Source organism: Protomyctophum bolini (genome assembly GCF_963924005.1).
Source record: "Protomyctophum bolini genome assembly, chromosome: 14".
NCBI lineage: Eukaryota > Metazoa > Chordata > Actinopteri > Myctophiformes > Myctophidae > Protomyctophum > Protomyctophum bolini.
This window is the reverse complement of record NC_137875.1, coordinates 41,817,327-41,831,441: the sequence shown is the minus strand read 5'-3', so window position 1 is coordinate 41,831,441 and position 14,115 is coordinate 41,817,327. Positions and strand designations below refer to the sequence as shown.

The following is a 14,115-nucleotide window of genomic DNA, read 5'->3' as shown; positions in this document are numbered from 1 at the left end:
AACTCAGATGTATATACAGAGTACTCAAATCTGCCACAACAAAAGTCCCTTTGGCAAAACATATCTCCATTTTTTACATGCGGTCATTTCAATCTAGGAGCTCCTCACAGATATAAGACATCTTATTAACCAAAATATCCCTTTTAGGTCGTCATGTTTAGAGCAGTAAAACTAAAAGTGAACGTCATTTTCAATTTCATCAAGACGCACAAGGCGGCTCAACAAGCTTGAGCCGTGAGCTTGTAGAGCTGCTGTTTCCAGTGAATGTCCGCCTATTATTAACACTAAAGACATTGTACACGTTTTAAGACGTTTATATCAATATAGAAATGTAAAATATCTTTTAGCAGCAGCCCGGTTCACGTAGACAGGTCTGAGTGTCCATTAGGCACAGTCTACTGTCCACTCACACACCCACTTGATGATGTTGATGCCCGAGTATACATTACAATGTAGATGCCACTCTGCTTAGTGCTATGACCGGCACTTCCTTTAATGGCTACTAACAATTCCCTCAGCGTTTTCATGGCTCTGCCGGTAGACGGCATTATGTGTTTGGCGATGTCCGTCCCGTCCATCCATGTGTCCTTCCCGACTTTGTGAACGCAATATCTCAGAAAGGCCTTGTGGATATTATTTCATGACATTTTTTTTTTGGTCACAAAGGAAGATGAACTGGTTAGACATTATGTGGTCAACGGTCGAGCTCATTATAGCCTCGGGACCTGCAGGTGTTTTATTTTCAAAGGAAAAAAGAGCCCGGGCGAGCCGAGTAGGAAATGTGGCATAGGACTGGGAATGAACCTTGTATTTGGCTAAACCAATAGCGGTGCAGAAGGGCGTCGCTCCACATTTGGTGACGTCGGTGTTCTCTGCTGCGTTCTGAGGGGGAGGGGCTCATAGGTTGGTCAGTTCGAGTACGAGTACATTAATCAATTGCTTAAGGAATAAATATAAAAACACTGCAGTGTAGCCTACAGAATATTGTGCCTGTCTGTGCGTGAACATGGTGTGCTGTCACTGTGTGGGGAGTATAGGGATTTTCTTCATCTCGATAAACATTTTTGCTGCTGTCTGTGCTCAGCGCGCTCACCGACGTATTAGGTGTGAAGGCGACCTAAGTTAAGCTTCCTGGTAGAAATCCCCTCCCTCGTCCTCTACCCTGATTTCAGCCTCTCCTCTCTTCTTCGTTTGCTTCCTCTCCTTTCCTCCTATCAGCTTCATTGTTATAGCCTGTGTGCTTGTACCACATACACAGTAAAATCCTTAATATGGTTCCATTTGTATCAGAGTTACACATGGATATAATACCACTGTGGGACTGGGCCCTCCTTTTTAAAGGACTTTTAACAGATTTTAGTCATTACAATCCGTTTGCTCGTCTTATGTCTTAAAGTTTCTTAAACTTTTTGGTGCCTAAACGGTCGGAAAGTCTCATCACTGTCTGTAATCTGACTCACGCTACGGGCACAGAACTGTTTAAATTGTTTTGTTTTTTAGTTTTCTCCACATGCTGCGTAATACTGAAATACTCCATGGCAAGCTAACAGATTGTGATGTGTAAAATTGACAAAAGGTCCCTTTGAAGGGAGATTTCTATTGTTGACTTGTGGTGTGGAGTGGACATGTTGCGGCTGTGTCCTGGCACCGTGCTGACTCTCCTGCCTGACATGTACCATCTGCTGCCCCAGCAGGAAGTGTTCTCTGTGTCTGTGTGTGTGTGTGTGTGTGTGTGTGTGTGTGTGTGTGTGTGTGTGTCTGTGTCTGTCCTCTAACTATATATTGTGTGTTTTCCCTCTCTTCCCCCACCCAGCCTCCAGACCCTCCAGTCTCCATAGCAACAAGACCACCAGTAGTAATAGTAACAACAATTCCCACCTCGCCTCTCCCCTGGAGGGCAAAGGTATAGACTCTTCTCAAGCCCTAATCCAGTTCTCACCTCTTAACTTCTCCTCCTCTTCTTTCCTATCTAACTATACCTCCTGTCCTTCCATCCTCCCTCACTCCCTTTCTCCTGTTGATTTAAATGCTCTCTCTTTGTTGTCGGGCTATAATATTTTTTTTATGCGAGGCTGGTATCGTATATCCTATGGGAAAAGGGTCATTGGATTCATGTTTATGGTCGTTGGAACTGTAAAGAGTAATTCCCACTTGATTCCCACATTCCCCCTTCCAGGCGCGGTCAACGGCAGCCTGAGCAGGCCCCACAGTGAGAGCAGCGGGGAGTTCAGTCTGAGTCTGGACCAGGAGGTGTGGTCCAGCAATGGCAGCAGTCCTGTCCAGCAGCCCCTCCCAGCGTCACGCTCCTCCTCCCACCAGAGCCCCCAGCAGCTGCGCCGGTCCATGGACCCGTCCGGCCTGGCGAGCACCCCCCCGGGGGGCCCCGGAGGACCGCTACGGAAGACGGGGTCCCCGCGGGCCAACGAGGTGCTCTCGCTACAGCAGTTCCTGGACGAGGGCATTGACCCTGCTGAGGTGAAGGACCCGTTGTTTCCCGTTCAATCATAGTCTAATTTCATTACCATACCAACATAATGCTATTAGTGTGTCAAATTAGCCCATTTGTAGGCCTGAGATCAGATTCTAAAACAAAATTCTACATCCTGACAGTTTTGTGAAAAAGCTATGTTTCTATATGTCAGTCGTTCTTCGATTTTTCAAAAATAGCAGACCTACAAGCTCGTAGCGCGCCACTCGGTGGCGCGCTATGAGCTTGTAGATCTGCTATTTTTCAATAGCTAAAGCATAACATAATGCACACTCACACACACTCACTCGTAGTACACGAAATGCATGCTAAATGCGGGACATTATGTGGTTACATTATGCAACGGTGTATTCTACGCTGCTACGTGTATGAATGTAGCCTCTGCCTCTAGGCTCCGTGCCCTGGTGTTTTATATGTTGTTTCCATTCCTTACATGTTTTTAGTGTAATGCAATGATGCGACAACATAAACACACCAGAATTTACATGAAGGACAAACCTCCATCGCAGCGTCCTAGTGCTTCTATTAAACACATAATACAATGTAGTTATTAGTTGAAAAGCTATACACAGTGATGAAAGGGAACACGCAGTACCTTCCTTTGTCACAAGATGGGGTGCTTTCAAAACATTCTGTGTGATCTCATTAGTATGTCCAACAATACTGTTGTTGTATGCACTCAAAAGTATGTTGAGAAATAGCATACTGATTAGAATATAGCATGTAGTAGTAGTCATTTTGGATGTAACCCATGTCTTTAATGTTTGGGCAAGTAATGTATTTTATCAGTGGTTGGATGTGAGCTTCTGGCTTGAAATTCAACCGGCCTACTTTTTTCACTCAACTTTTGTCAACTTTTGAGTAAGTCTTGAAAAAGACATGATCATATTCTCATGTACACGTTGTACTGTTACCCTGCAGTCTGGCAGCCAGGAGAGCCTTACCGTTGACTCTCCGCACCTCTCCACTTCCACTGAGCACGTGCAGAAGGATCGCGTTGCCACAAAGGGGCGGGGCATCCTGCGCTCGGCCAGCGGGAGAGCGGCGCCGGTCAGCTCGGACCGCCCCCCGAGGTCCGGCGGCCAGCCGGGCCGCCCCGGCCTGCGGAAGACGGAGAGCACTCGCGTGAGGGGCTCTGTCCAGGTGCGTCCCGGCCTGTCGTCTCAGGGCAAAGCCATGTCCGTCTCCGAGCGCCTGGACGTCACGGCGTCCGCCACGCTGCCCCGGGCCAGCAGCGTCATCTCCACGGCGGAGGGCACCACCCGGCGCACCAGCATCCACGACCTGCTGTCCAAGGACAACCGGCAGCCTGTGTCTATTGACACGACTCCCCCCGGGGCCAGTGAGTACCGCCACAACAGCACCCCCCTCCCTCATGCTCAGTCCTTGAATGGACCCGCTAGCGACATGCTCCCCTTCCCCAAGTCAGTCAGCCTGCCCTGTCGTAGCTTGGAGGACCCAGACCTCTCCACCCTAGAATCCTTCCTTGGCCCTTCCTTCACCGTGGAGTCGGTGTTCATGGACTCCATCTTTAGTGAGTCAGCAGGCCAAAACCTCCCCTTCCTGTCCCTTAACCCCACTCTAGTTAGTAACATCAGTGGCCCCCCGGTTCAAAATAAAGTGCACCATCAGCCTAATGTCAGCCATTCTCCCGCCCAATCCCAGCTGGTTTACAGCCAATCAAATGGTCAAATAACACCCGACTCAGCCAATCAGAGCACGTACAATGAGGGCATGAATCCAGATTGTGGGATTGATGCTGACCAATCGCCTCCTCTCAGCCCAGAGGATAACCAGTCCTTATGGTATGAATATGGGTGTATTTGAATAACATGGGTGGGGGTTCAGGCTCGCTGAACTGAAACAAAGAGGGGAGAATGAAGGGATGAATGAAGGACTGGACTCTTCCTCTGCATGATTTTTTTTATTTGATTTATTTTTATCCGAGCACCATCTGTCTGTCGTGTTCATTCTGTTTCTTGTTTGGTGAATCTCCCCCACATGCTACTGTTTTCTCTGGTTCTGTTCTGTGTGGTGGGTCTTTCCTTGTATGAGTCCATATCATTACTTCACCTCATCAAATCTCCTCTTTTGGCTGGCTAACATTGTACCAAGACTATTATCTGCTTTATTTTGGTTCAGTTAAAGCTCTGGTTATATCCATTTAGAAAAAAACCCTTAAATAAGACCATTTTTATGAAAGCGTCTCTAAAACTTGTCACTTGCTGAGTCATTGCAGTCTTAAACAGTAGTCTGATAAAAATGTAAGTTTTATCAGACTACTGATAACCCCCCCAACAAAATCTATTTGTTGTCTCAAGTCTAGAGGGACGAAATACTACATCTTAAAGGGCATCCTTGACATTTAGATTTTTACTATTTTCTCCTATGCAAGCTAAGGAAGGACTTGTGGCTAACATGCCCCTTGGTTTCTTCAGGTTTAACCCAAAGAGCTAATTCCATGCACTATGTCAAGGAGGATCTTAATCCTTTAGCTCGTTACCAATGTGTCAGATAATAGATTCAACTCCTGCTTCTTCTTTTATTTTTTGGTGTATTGATGTGGGGGGAAATCCTGTCTTTTGTTTTCAAAGCACATTGTGTTCAACCTAATTCTACTGTACCACTAAACTGCATGGCTTTAATTATGTATTGATCCGATCCAAATTGCTCATTTTGATTGCCGACATCAAAATGTGGTTTTCATTTTGTTTTCATTTTGATGATATTTCTTAGTTTTATTTGACACCTTTTTTTTCCTCTAATCTCCTTTAATTAATCTACCATTAATGAGTCAGACCGTGCTGATGGGTTTCGATTGGTTAGATAGTTAACGCAAAAAGGTTTCCTTCGCAAAACGATGGGAGGGGACAGCTGTAGTTGAGGAGGGTGATGCAGACACCCTATGGGAATAGGTGGGGAATATGAATGTCCTGGGTGAGTTGTAGGTGCACTGTGGTGATGAAGAAACACTATCTATCTAACTATACGATGATCAGACCATTTTGTGAACGAAGCCAACTTTAACTCATTTGAATATAGAATCCTTTGATTATAGCTGAAGGTAAAGACATGCATTGTGGGTACGTTTCATTTAGGGCTTACTGTGTGCCAGCTTGTGTATATTTAAAGATGGAGTGCCCCCCTTTTTTTTCTTCGAGAAAGTGTCAAAATGATGTTTTAATGTGGCCACACCCACCAGTTCATTAAGTATACGTGGTTTACACCTTAGCACCACCCACCAGAACTCATGCCTCGTCCACACACTGTTGTATAATAATGGGAGAGGGCTTAGGGGAGGGATGATGTCACTAAAGTGGTGGTATTTCGTTTGGGCCTTTTAACCACACCTGGGGGTCTATTAGAGTAATGTTAACTCCATAGACGCATACAAAACAGAGAAGGTATATATTTATTTTTTTATCACGGCACTCCATCTTTAACGTCATGCTGTCACACAGTTTAAACACTTGAATACGGTAAAACACACCTATTGACATTATTGTCTTCAGCTACATTTACCAAAATTGGCAACTGTGAAAAGGGTCCATTGGAAACCATACAATATACGTGCACAGCATATTTAGATTGGATCATCTTTGATGACTTAATGTATTTTAGACAAGATCTTGTACAGATTGTTTGCAGCATTTTTAACTTATACTAAGAGACGGCACTGCTTTGATATTGATAGCAGTGTCATGTTATGTATAGTGTAGAGTAGACCCTTATTTATTTCCGCTATTGTTTTTCTATACACTGAATTGAAATGGCTCCACTGTATTTATCTTGATGTTCTCTATACAGTATAAGGCAGTACTTGGAACCCTCAACGTTGGACATACAGTACTGCCTTTTAAATATTTCATGATGTAACTTAATTGCCTTTGTCCTGCAGATGTGGAAGGCAGGAAGTCAAAAAGCAGGAGTGGGGAGGCACAGAAAAACTCCTAGTCCACCCTGTCGACTGTGCGCTACCGTTCTGTGAGCGCGTGGTGAGTGAACGCACCTCCACAAGAGTCTGGCACAGAGAAGGGGAAAAGGTGGCCAAGGGGGGACACGTACTCCTGGGAGTCTGAAATATGGTGCAACAGATGTCGTCCATCTCGGTCCGCTGCACCTGCTTCTCCCTCACATTGTCTTGAGCTCCCGTTGCTGCCCTGTCCATCACTATACCCCCACCCCCCCTGTCCTGAGACCCACTGCCCTGGCAGGTGCCAAAACGTCCTACTGTATCACACTCAAAGGGCATGGCAGGATTCTGATCTGCATGGCATTATGCGCTGTCGGATGGATGAGTAACTGTTGGACCCGTTCTCTGTACACGATGCCCCGTTGTGAGAAGTCCTGTAGTGATTCAAAGAGAACATCACACCCTTCCCTCCAGTTATCCAGTTTGTGTAATGGTGACAGCAGATTTCTTTCTTTCTTCTTTTCTTTAAAAAAAAAAAAAAAAATCTACTTGAAAGAAACCAAATCAGTGTGTCGTGTCAATGTTTCAAGTTTGTGGCACGAGTGCTTCCTGTTGCTGTCCTACTGCATGGCTTCAGTGTAACGCTGAAATCCTTCCCCCTTGTCCCCCTCGCATAGTGCATGTAGAATCGGGCTACTTTCTGGTGTCTGTCTGTACATTTGCCTTTCTGTCTATACTGCTATTATGCTCTGAACTTTAACCTTGTTCTCCTCCTTTTCTATCTTTCTCCTGTCTCTGCCTTTGGACTTTCTACTCTTCCTTCCACGTGGGACTCAGAAAAGTGTCCTTGGAACAGTGTGTCTGACGCCTAGTAGAGTTGTTCTACTGACACTTCCAAGTGAGAAACGATTGTAAAGCTCTTTCTTCCTTCTGCTTTCTTCACTTAAAAAAAAAACGAAACAAAAAACAGGACACTCTGGTAGAGGAAAGTGACTTCCTTCTCCTTGTTCCTTTGTTTATGTTTTCTTTTCTTCCTTGAATCAAGGAAACAAACTAAAATCTCTCTTTAAAAAGACACTTTCTTTTCTATAAGGGACTCCTGTGGCAAATTGCACTGCCATGTCCTTGGGTGTGATGAACTCCTACATGTGCACTAGTCTCCACAGACACTGCTAACAGTGCCAACATTCACACAGAGCTTGTAGACCAGATTCTGAGGACTCCACAACCGTTTGGACTTTTTTTGTTCTCTGCCATTTTGACTATGTTGACAAAAGACTACCTATGTAAAATGAGCAGCATGCAGATCCAACAGTGACATCTGTACTGTGGAACCAACCCAAATGCTGGCCTTACTGCTTCAAGCCATGCTCACACAAACATGAACATTTCAAAGCATGTCAACACAAAGAACTACAGAGAAAAAAAGGTAAACTTGACTGACCAATCACAATCTGCATGGAGCAATCAATTAGCCAATCACCCTGCTTCCCTTGCCCAATTTATGGAGGACAACGTGGGGGGCGGGGTCTTTAGGATTCCAAAATAACTCTGATGGGAAGCCATTCCTACTGCGTGATTGGTGTCCATTGACTGCCATTCATACAGTACGTGGCGGTTGAAGTGACATGGATAATGGTGTGGTTCCAGGTCACACATATTGCAGTTGTGTGCCATGGCTACATCCAAACATGTTTACACAGTAGTAGATCTCAGATCCATATATAGCCCTAGGCACACTAGAACATGACATTCCTTGTTTTAGATCAGCACTACGTCCTACAGTGAAACGCCTACTGTTACATAATGATATATTGACTGTACTGTTAGACATGGCACTAGACATATTGGAATATAGGTGGCCTGGAATACTCCCGGATGTGCAGAATTTGCCCACATTATTTTTTGTGTGATGAACATGATTACCCGGTGTTTGCTTCCTTTCCCACTTTTGCATAAATCCATTTGATGTGACTGATTAAAACTCTTCTCGAGACTCTTGTTTTCATTTCCATGTCTGTCTGCAGTTAATCTAAACAATATAATAAACTTCTACATGTCAGTGGCTGTAGCCAGAGTTTGTTATATTTAGGAAGATGGTCCATCCTGATTGGAGCCACAAATCCTACAAATGGCAGACGTGGGGCAGCATACAGTATGTCGCTGACGTCCTATGGTTACTGGTGCTAGATTCAGCCAGAGTGTGTTGCTGGGACAGAGTAATCAGGCCCGCGGGACCATTATGACTGGCCCACCAATGAAAATCTAAAAAAAAAAGAAGAAAAATAAATCTGGAAAATGAAATAAAAATAAATAAATCTGAATGAAGTTATCTTTAATTACATTATTATAAGTAATACTATTAGAGTTGTACTATTACTCGAACGAAAATAAAAGCTTGGGGGGGGGGGATGCAATGCAAATGAAAGACATATACTGTGTATCCCTATTCCCTGACATAATTTTATAGCTAAACGGACAGAATTCTATTTTATTTGAATGATGAAACCCAGCTGCCATTAATAGTTGGAAATGGAAATTGAAATTGCGGAAATGGAAATTGCGGAAATTGTAATTGCGGAAATGGTGGAAATGGAAATTGCGGAAATTCGGAAATGGAAATTGCGGAAATGGTAATGGTGGAAATGGAAATTGAGGAAATTGCGGAAATGGTAATTGCGGAAATTGCTCTTCAGTTATAGCTATCTTTTTTCAGGTAGATTGTTTTATTTTACTCAGTCAGCCATATCACTACTCATTTTTTTTCATGAAAAAGGTCATAGCTATCTCATTTGGCCAGGGGGACTGAGAACAAAATGCATTTATTATCAGATAGAATGAACACATGTTTTGCATATATTTTCCAGTGGCCCCGGCCTCAGTGCCAGGAACCCCCCTGAAGATGATGGAGAGGTATTATGATTATTTATGATTCTTCGTTGTTATTTGCTCTGGTGTAACGTGTGCGCTATTGTGATGTCTTCACTCTGCATTCATTGTTTCCGTGTTGCTTTGAATGAAAATGTGTTTGACGAGGCTCTTTCATGGCCAAATCCCTCTTGAAAAGGGTTCGTTTTTTTGCCAATAAAGTATTTAATCTATGTTAAAATGTCAGTTTAGTTACCATAGCAGCTTGTCTTCTGCTGCTGCTGTTGGATGCGTTTGTGTTCATGGTAACCGATAGGAGCTTCCTCTACTACACACAACACATTGTGGAGAAACATTCTTCATTTTCAGGACTTTTGTCTTTATTTCAAAAGGCACAAAGAAAAAAACATTACATTATCTCATCAATTCAACTGTTTAAAACTGTATGAATAGTTATAGTTAAGTGACAGCCGTCGACTTTACAGTAATGAAGGTGCATTCAGTTCCAATGCGCTTTGAATGGGTTTCATGCCTTCATAATGGACTATATGTACAGTATACCAACTTCAATGAGGTGTTCATCCAACAATAGAGATAAGTAACACAAAGAAAAGGATACAATACAAAGTAAAGTTGCTTAACTGTGATTTAAAAAAAGTCTTTAAATCTTAAAAAAAAGAACAAAAACATGGTAATATATCACATACATAAAAATTTTTGGAACAATAACCTCCTATTTACACTATGGCTTACTGCTCATAACAAACACTGTTCTGTAAAAAAAATATATAAACAAAACACAAAGCAAAAAATGGAGGGATTACACATTAGCTTGAATGACAAAGCAAGATTATTCATATTACATTGTGCCGCCACACAATACACACATACATAACAATTGTATAGCAACCACTGACTATAGCCCTTCATCAAGTTGACTATTTTAATTATCCTACACGACTAGTTACGTGTTCCTGTTGCCTGCTTGGGATATTAATTCTCGGGGCATGGTTCCATAGAGGAACCACAGAGAGCATCCTGACTGGATAGGCGGCGGTTGGGCCTGACGTTTGGGACGGCTAATATTTGTAGTATTATACAGCGCCAGCATGGATGACTGACCGTGACACTAAATACATTGATTTAACCATGCCCCCATAACAAGCTAAATAAAAACGCAACAAGGCTTCCGTTTCAAAATCACATTTTCTGTCTGTCCTCGTTTAGCTATGATCTGTGTGGACTGGGAGGAATTATTTCTATTTACAACCACAAACACCAGGTAAAGTACAGTACTTGTTCTTCTGTCTGTCTGTTCCTGTCAATCATTTATTTATTTATTTTTTTGCCCCTTTTTATCCCAAATTTCTATTTACAACCACAAACATCAGGTAAAGTACAGTACTTCTGTCTGTCTGTTCCTGTCAATCTTGTTTTCTTTTCTTTTTTTGCCCTTTTTTTGCCCCCCACACACACATATCTGTACATTGTCACCTCACCTGGAGAATGGAGATCATACCGGGAGGATGTAGAGCCTTCATCTTACTACTACTTAGGATTATGTGCAGTGACTATATACAGTATATATCACCCTCCCCGCCCGGCTTCTCTACCCCGAACATGGGCCAAATGTGTTCGTGTAGATGCTCGACAAAGCCAGATGAGGTGGATTCGAACCCCCCTAGACTCCGCAATGGCGGGCACAGCTACTTTACTGTGCCACCCGAGCGTCTCAAGTGTCTATGGGGCCTGGACTCCTGTCTCAGCACTGGGTCCAGCTTCAACAACTCCTTGTTGATCTATCTCTTCATACTGGTGGTATTCTGTCTCCTCACTGGGTCCAGCAGCTTCAACAACTACTTGTTGATCTATCTCTTCATAGTCTGAGTCGTCTGCCTCTTCAATGGAGCCAGATTCAACAACTACTTGTTCATCTATCACTTCATACTCGATGCCAGCTTCAGAATCAGAACCAACAACATTATAATACTCGATATCAATGTTCTCATTTCCGACATTATAATGAACCGTCGCAGTGTCCCACACTCCTGCATTATGTCTTCTGCTGGCCTGGAGAAACACAGAAACACCCAACGTTAAGTCACTGAATCACATCTGGCTGAAAACCCTCCTATCTCTCTCCTAACTCTGGTTTAACTGTGATTTATACACATTCCAGTCTTGTGTTGTGTAAAGATGTATTACCTGCCAGAGACAATAGAGGGCATGGATGGGTACCAGCAGCACCAACAGCAGCACCAACAGCAGCACCACCACAGTGACTGTAACTCTGCTGCTGTCCTCAGGTGTCAGAGGGACTGTAGGAGGGACTGTAGGAGGGACTGTAGGAGGGACTGTGAAAAATAAAACATCATCAAATCATGTAAGAACATTTGATAAACCTTCATGTTTGATTGAATCATGCCTGACGGAGATTCATATTGTGAGTTTAACACATTTAGACCTGAGGCCGATTCTAAATCAGTTTTCTGAAAAACCTGTGTTTCTATGTCAGTGGTGCTCAGCCTTTTTCATGTCAAGGACCCCCCTCCCCCTGCCACCAGAAGCAAAGATTTGAGTTAAAAACATTCACTCTGAAAGAATATATATTCAAAGAATTGAGCCACATTTTCAAGATTCATCAAAAATAGCAGACCTGCAAGCTCGTAGCGTGGCACTCGGTGACGCGCTACAAGCTTGTAGGTCTGCTATTTTTCAACACCCAAAAGGGGTTCCCGCCCAGAATGGTTTAAAGGTAATTTCATTCAGGTTACCTGTGACGGTGAGAGAGAGGATGTCGCTCTCAGAGGAGACATTGTAAGAAAACACGTTGGTGTGATTTATAACAACGTCGACGTGATAAGCACAGCTGTAATTCCCTTGGTGGCCGGGGCCTGCTTCGAAGAACAGGAAGTTGGCAGAGTGATTGACAGCTGGCTGGGTGTGGCTGTGTGTGCTGTTGGCTCCAGTGAAGGTGAGGTGGAAGGAGCCGTCTGGGTACTGTGGCAGGATGGAGCAGCTGATGCTGAAGTTGGAACCTTCCAACACCTGCTGCCCCTGCTGCTGGCCCTCAGAAACCCCGTTTAGAGACACCTGATGCCCCTGCAGCTGGCCCTCAGAAACCCCGTTTAGAGTGGGGAAGACGCTGATGTTTGGCTTAAACAGAAGATCTGTAACAAGACACGAGTGATTGAATTATAGTACAGCAGATATTTACAGTATAGAGTAGCCAATGAGATGGAACCAAGATTAGAGATCCAACATATTGTATGGCTTTTGCTGAAATTAGACGATGCAAAAAAGTTATTTTAAATTCATTCAGAAAAAGAAACATCCTGTTTCTATGCTGTAGATAGGTATAGGTTAAGTGAGTAGGCAAGTAGACGGACGTCACTGTTTGTGTTACCTGAACAGATCACCTCCAATGTGACAGTGGAATTCTCAGACAGTGTCATTCCACACTCCCTCAGTGAAGCCTCGGTTCCAACACAGTCAGCTGTGATCCACCACACAGGTTGAACCGTTGAAGCAGGACTCCTTTGTGTTGAAACGTCAGAGCCACAGTCCATCTGCCTACACACGACAGAGGATGACTTCAGGTTCCAGTCGGACTGACCATCCACGGCTCTCCAGTCTCCCTGGTGTTGCATCTCCAGTACACCACTACAGTTACTGCTTCCTCCCACCAGCCTGACGTCATCAGGCTCTGTACAGAGACAAGACCGTTACAAACCATTTAGAGCAGACATGACTTGTGAGCCGAAAGTGTTCAGTTCTCCCACTCCATGTTAATGGATGGTGGTGTTCTGTTGGGACGCATACTTTGTTTAGACATAGCATTGGTTAAGGTTGGTGAGGGGTGCGTTAAGACGACCGGATTAAAGTTGGTGAGGGGGGCGTTGAGGGTTGGGAGAGGGTTAAGGTTAGGTTTAAGTGTGCTGCACCAGCTCAGTGGCCTTGTGGTTAGAGTGTCCGCCCTGAAACTGGGAGGTCGGGGTTCAATCCCCGGCCGGGTCATACCAAAGACTGTAAAAATGGGACCCAATGCCTCCCTGCTTGACACTCAGCATCAAGGGTTGGAGTAGAGGGTAAGTCCCTGCGACATACTAGCGTCATGTCCAGGGGGTGTACATCAAGCTGCCTCACGCTACAGAAACAGGAGTTAAGCTCCTGCCCTATGGGCCTCATGGCTCGGCAAGGCTACTTACTATAGGTGTGCTGCCCCGTGGGAGGTTAGGGTGAGGGTGAGGGTTTGAGATATCAGACCAATGGTATGTCTAACCAAAAGCATGCACCCGTTCTGTTAACAGATGGTGGGGATCTATTCAGATTTCAGATTTCAGATTTTTATTGAAGGGACAGCCTCTTCAGATGCAGCATCTCATTTTCAAGAGGGACCCATAAAACCAAATACAGAAAAGCATACTTTCCTAACACTGTCTAACACTAACACATGGTGAGCTGTCACTCCCAAGACGGCAAACGGGTGACTTCTTGTAACGGAAATGACCAAACGTCAAACTCAAAACTCAAAGTTTGAGCACGGAATATCACACCCATTATGCCATGCTCAGCCAATCACAGCACATAATGGGAATAACGGCACAGCTTCCAGCCAATCACAACGGCCAACAACATCGCCAATGTCGGCGCCATACATGGTTAATTTTGCTGCAATTTCGTCCTCAAATTTTGGCGGCATAGATGGTCATTTTCCCTCCTCATATTTTGAGGACATTACTAAAATTATTAGATCATACCTGAGCAGGTGAGTCCAACAGTCTTGTCAGGTGAGCAGGTGGTGTTTCTAGTTGAGTCTGAGGTTCTACAGTCCAGGAGAGCAGAC

General features: G+C 44.2%; 2 protein-coding genes across 2 annotated transcripts in view; one reads left to right on the top strand and one right to left on the bottom strand.

Moving 5' to 3' along the window:
- LOC308328085 (girdin-like) overlaps positions 1-8,409 on the top strand; it is a 63,378-nt gene extending 54,969 nt beyond the window's left edge. Inside the window, 3 exon segments of the mRNA XM_080781777.1 lie at positions 1,814-1,903; positions 2,177-2,475; positions 3,410-8,409. Of these exon segments, the coding sequence (XP_080637903.1) occupies positions 1,814-1,903; positions 2,177-2,475; positions 3,410-4,315 (1,295 nt within the window). The 3' untranslated portion in view covers positions 4,316-8,409.
- A 2,466-nt stretch (positions 8,410-10,875) lies between these two features.
- LOC308328070 (uncharacterized protein) lies at positions 10,876-12,957 on the bottom strand. Its single transcript, XM_080781753.1, has 4 exons — positions 12,676-12,957; positions 12,044-12,439; positions 11,475-11,623; positions 10,876-11,339 (listed from the first exon to the last, which is right to left on the bottom strand). The coding sequence occupies exons 1-4, from the start codon at positions 12,917-12,919 to the stop codon at positions 11,010-11,012; spliced, it is 1,119 nt and encodes a 372-aa protein (XP_080637879.1). The 5' UTR covers positions 12,920-12,957; the 3' UTR covers positions 10,876-11,009.
- Positions 12,958-14,115: the final 1,158 nt, after the last annotated feature.

Excerpts from the sequence above, each read along its gene's own strand:
- LOC308328070 (XM_080781753.1), bottom strand. The coding sequence starts at position 12,919 with ATGCAACACCAGGGAGACTGGAGAGCCGTGGATGGTCAGTCCGACTGG. Across the intron at positions 12,440-12,675 it reads ATTGGAGGTGATCTGTTCAG|ATCTTCTGTTTAAGCCAAAC; the intron begins GTAACACAAACA and ends GTCTTGTTACAG. Across the intron at positions 11,624-12,043 it reads CCTCTCTCTCACCGTCACAG|TCCCTCCTACAGTCCCTCCT; the intron begins GTAACCTGAATG and ends TATTTTTCACAG.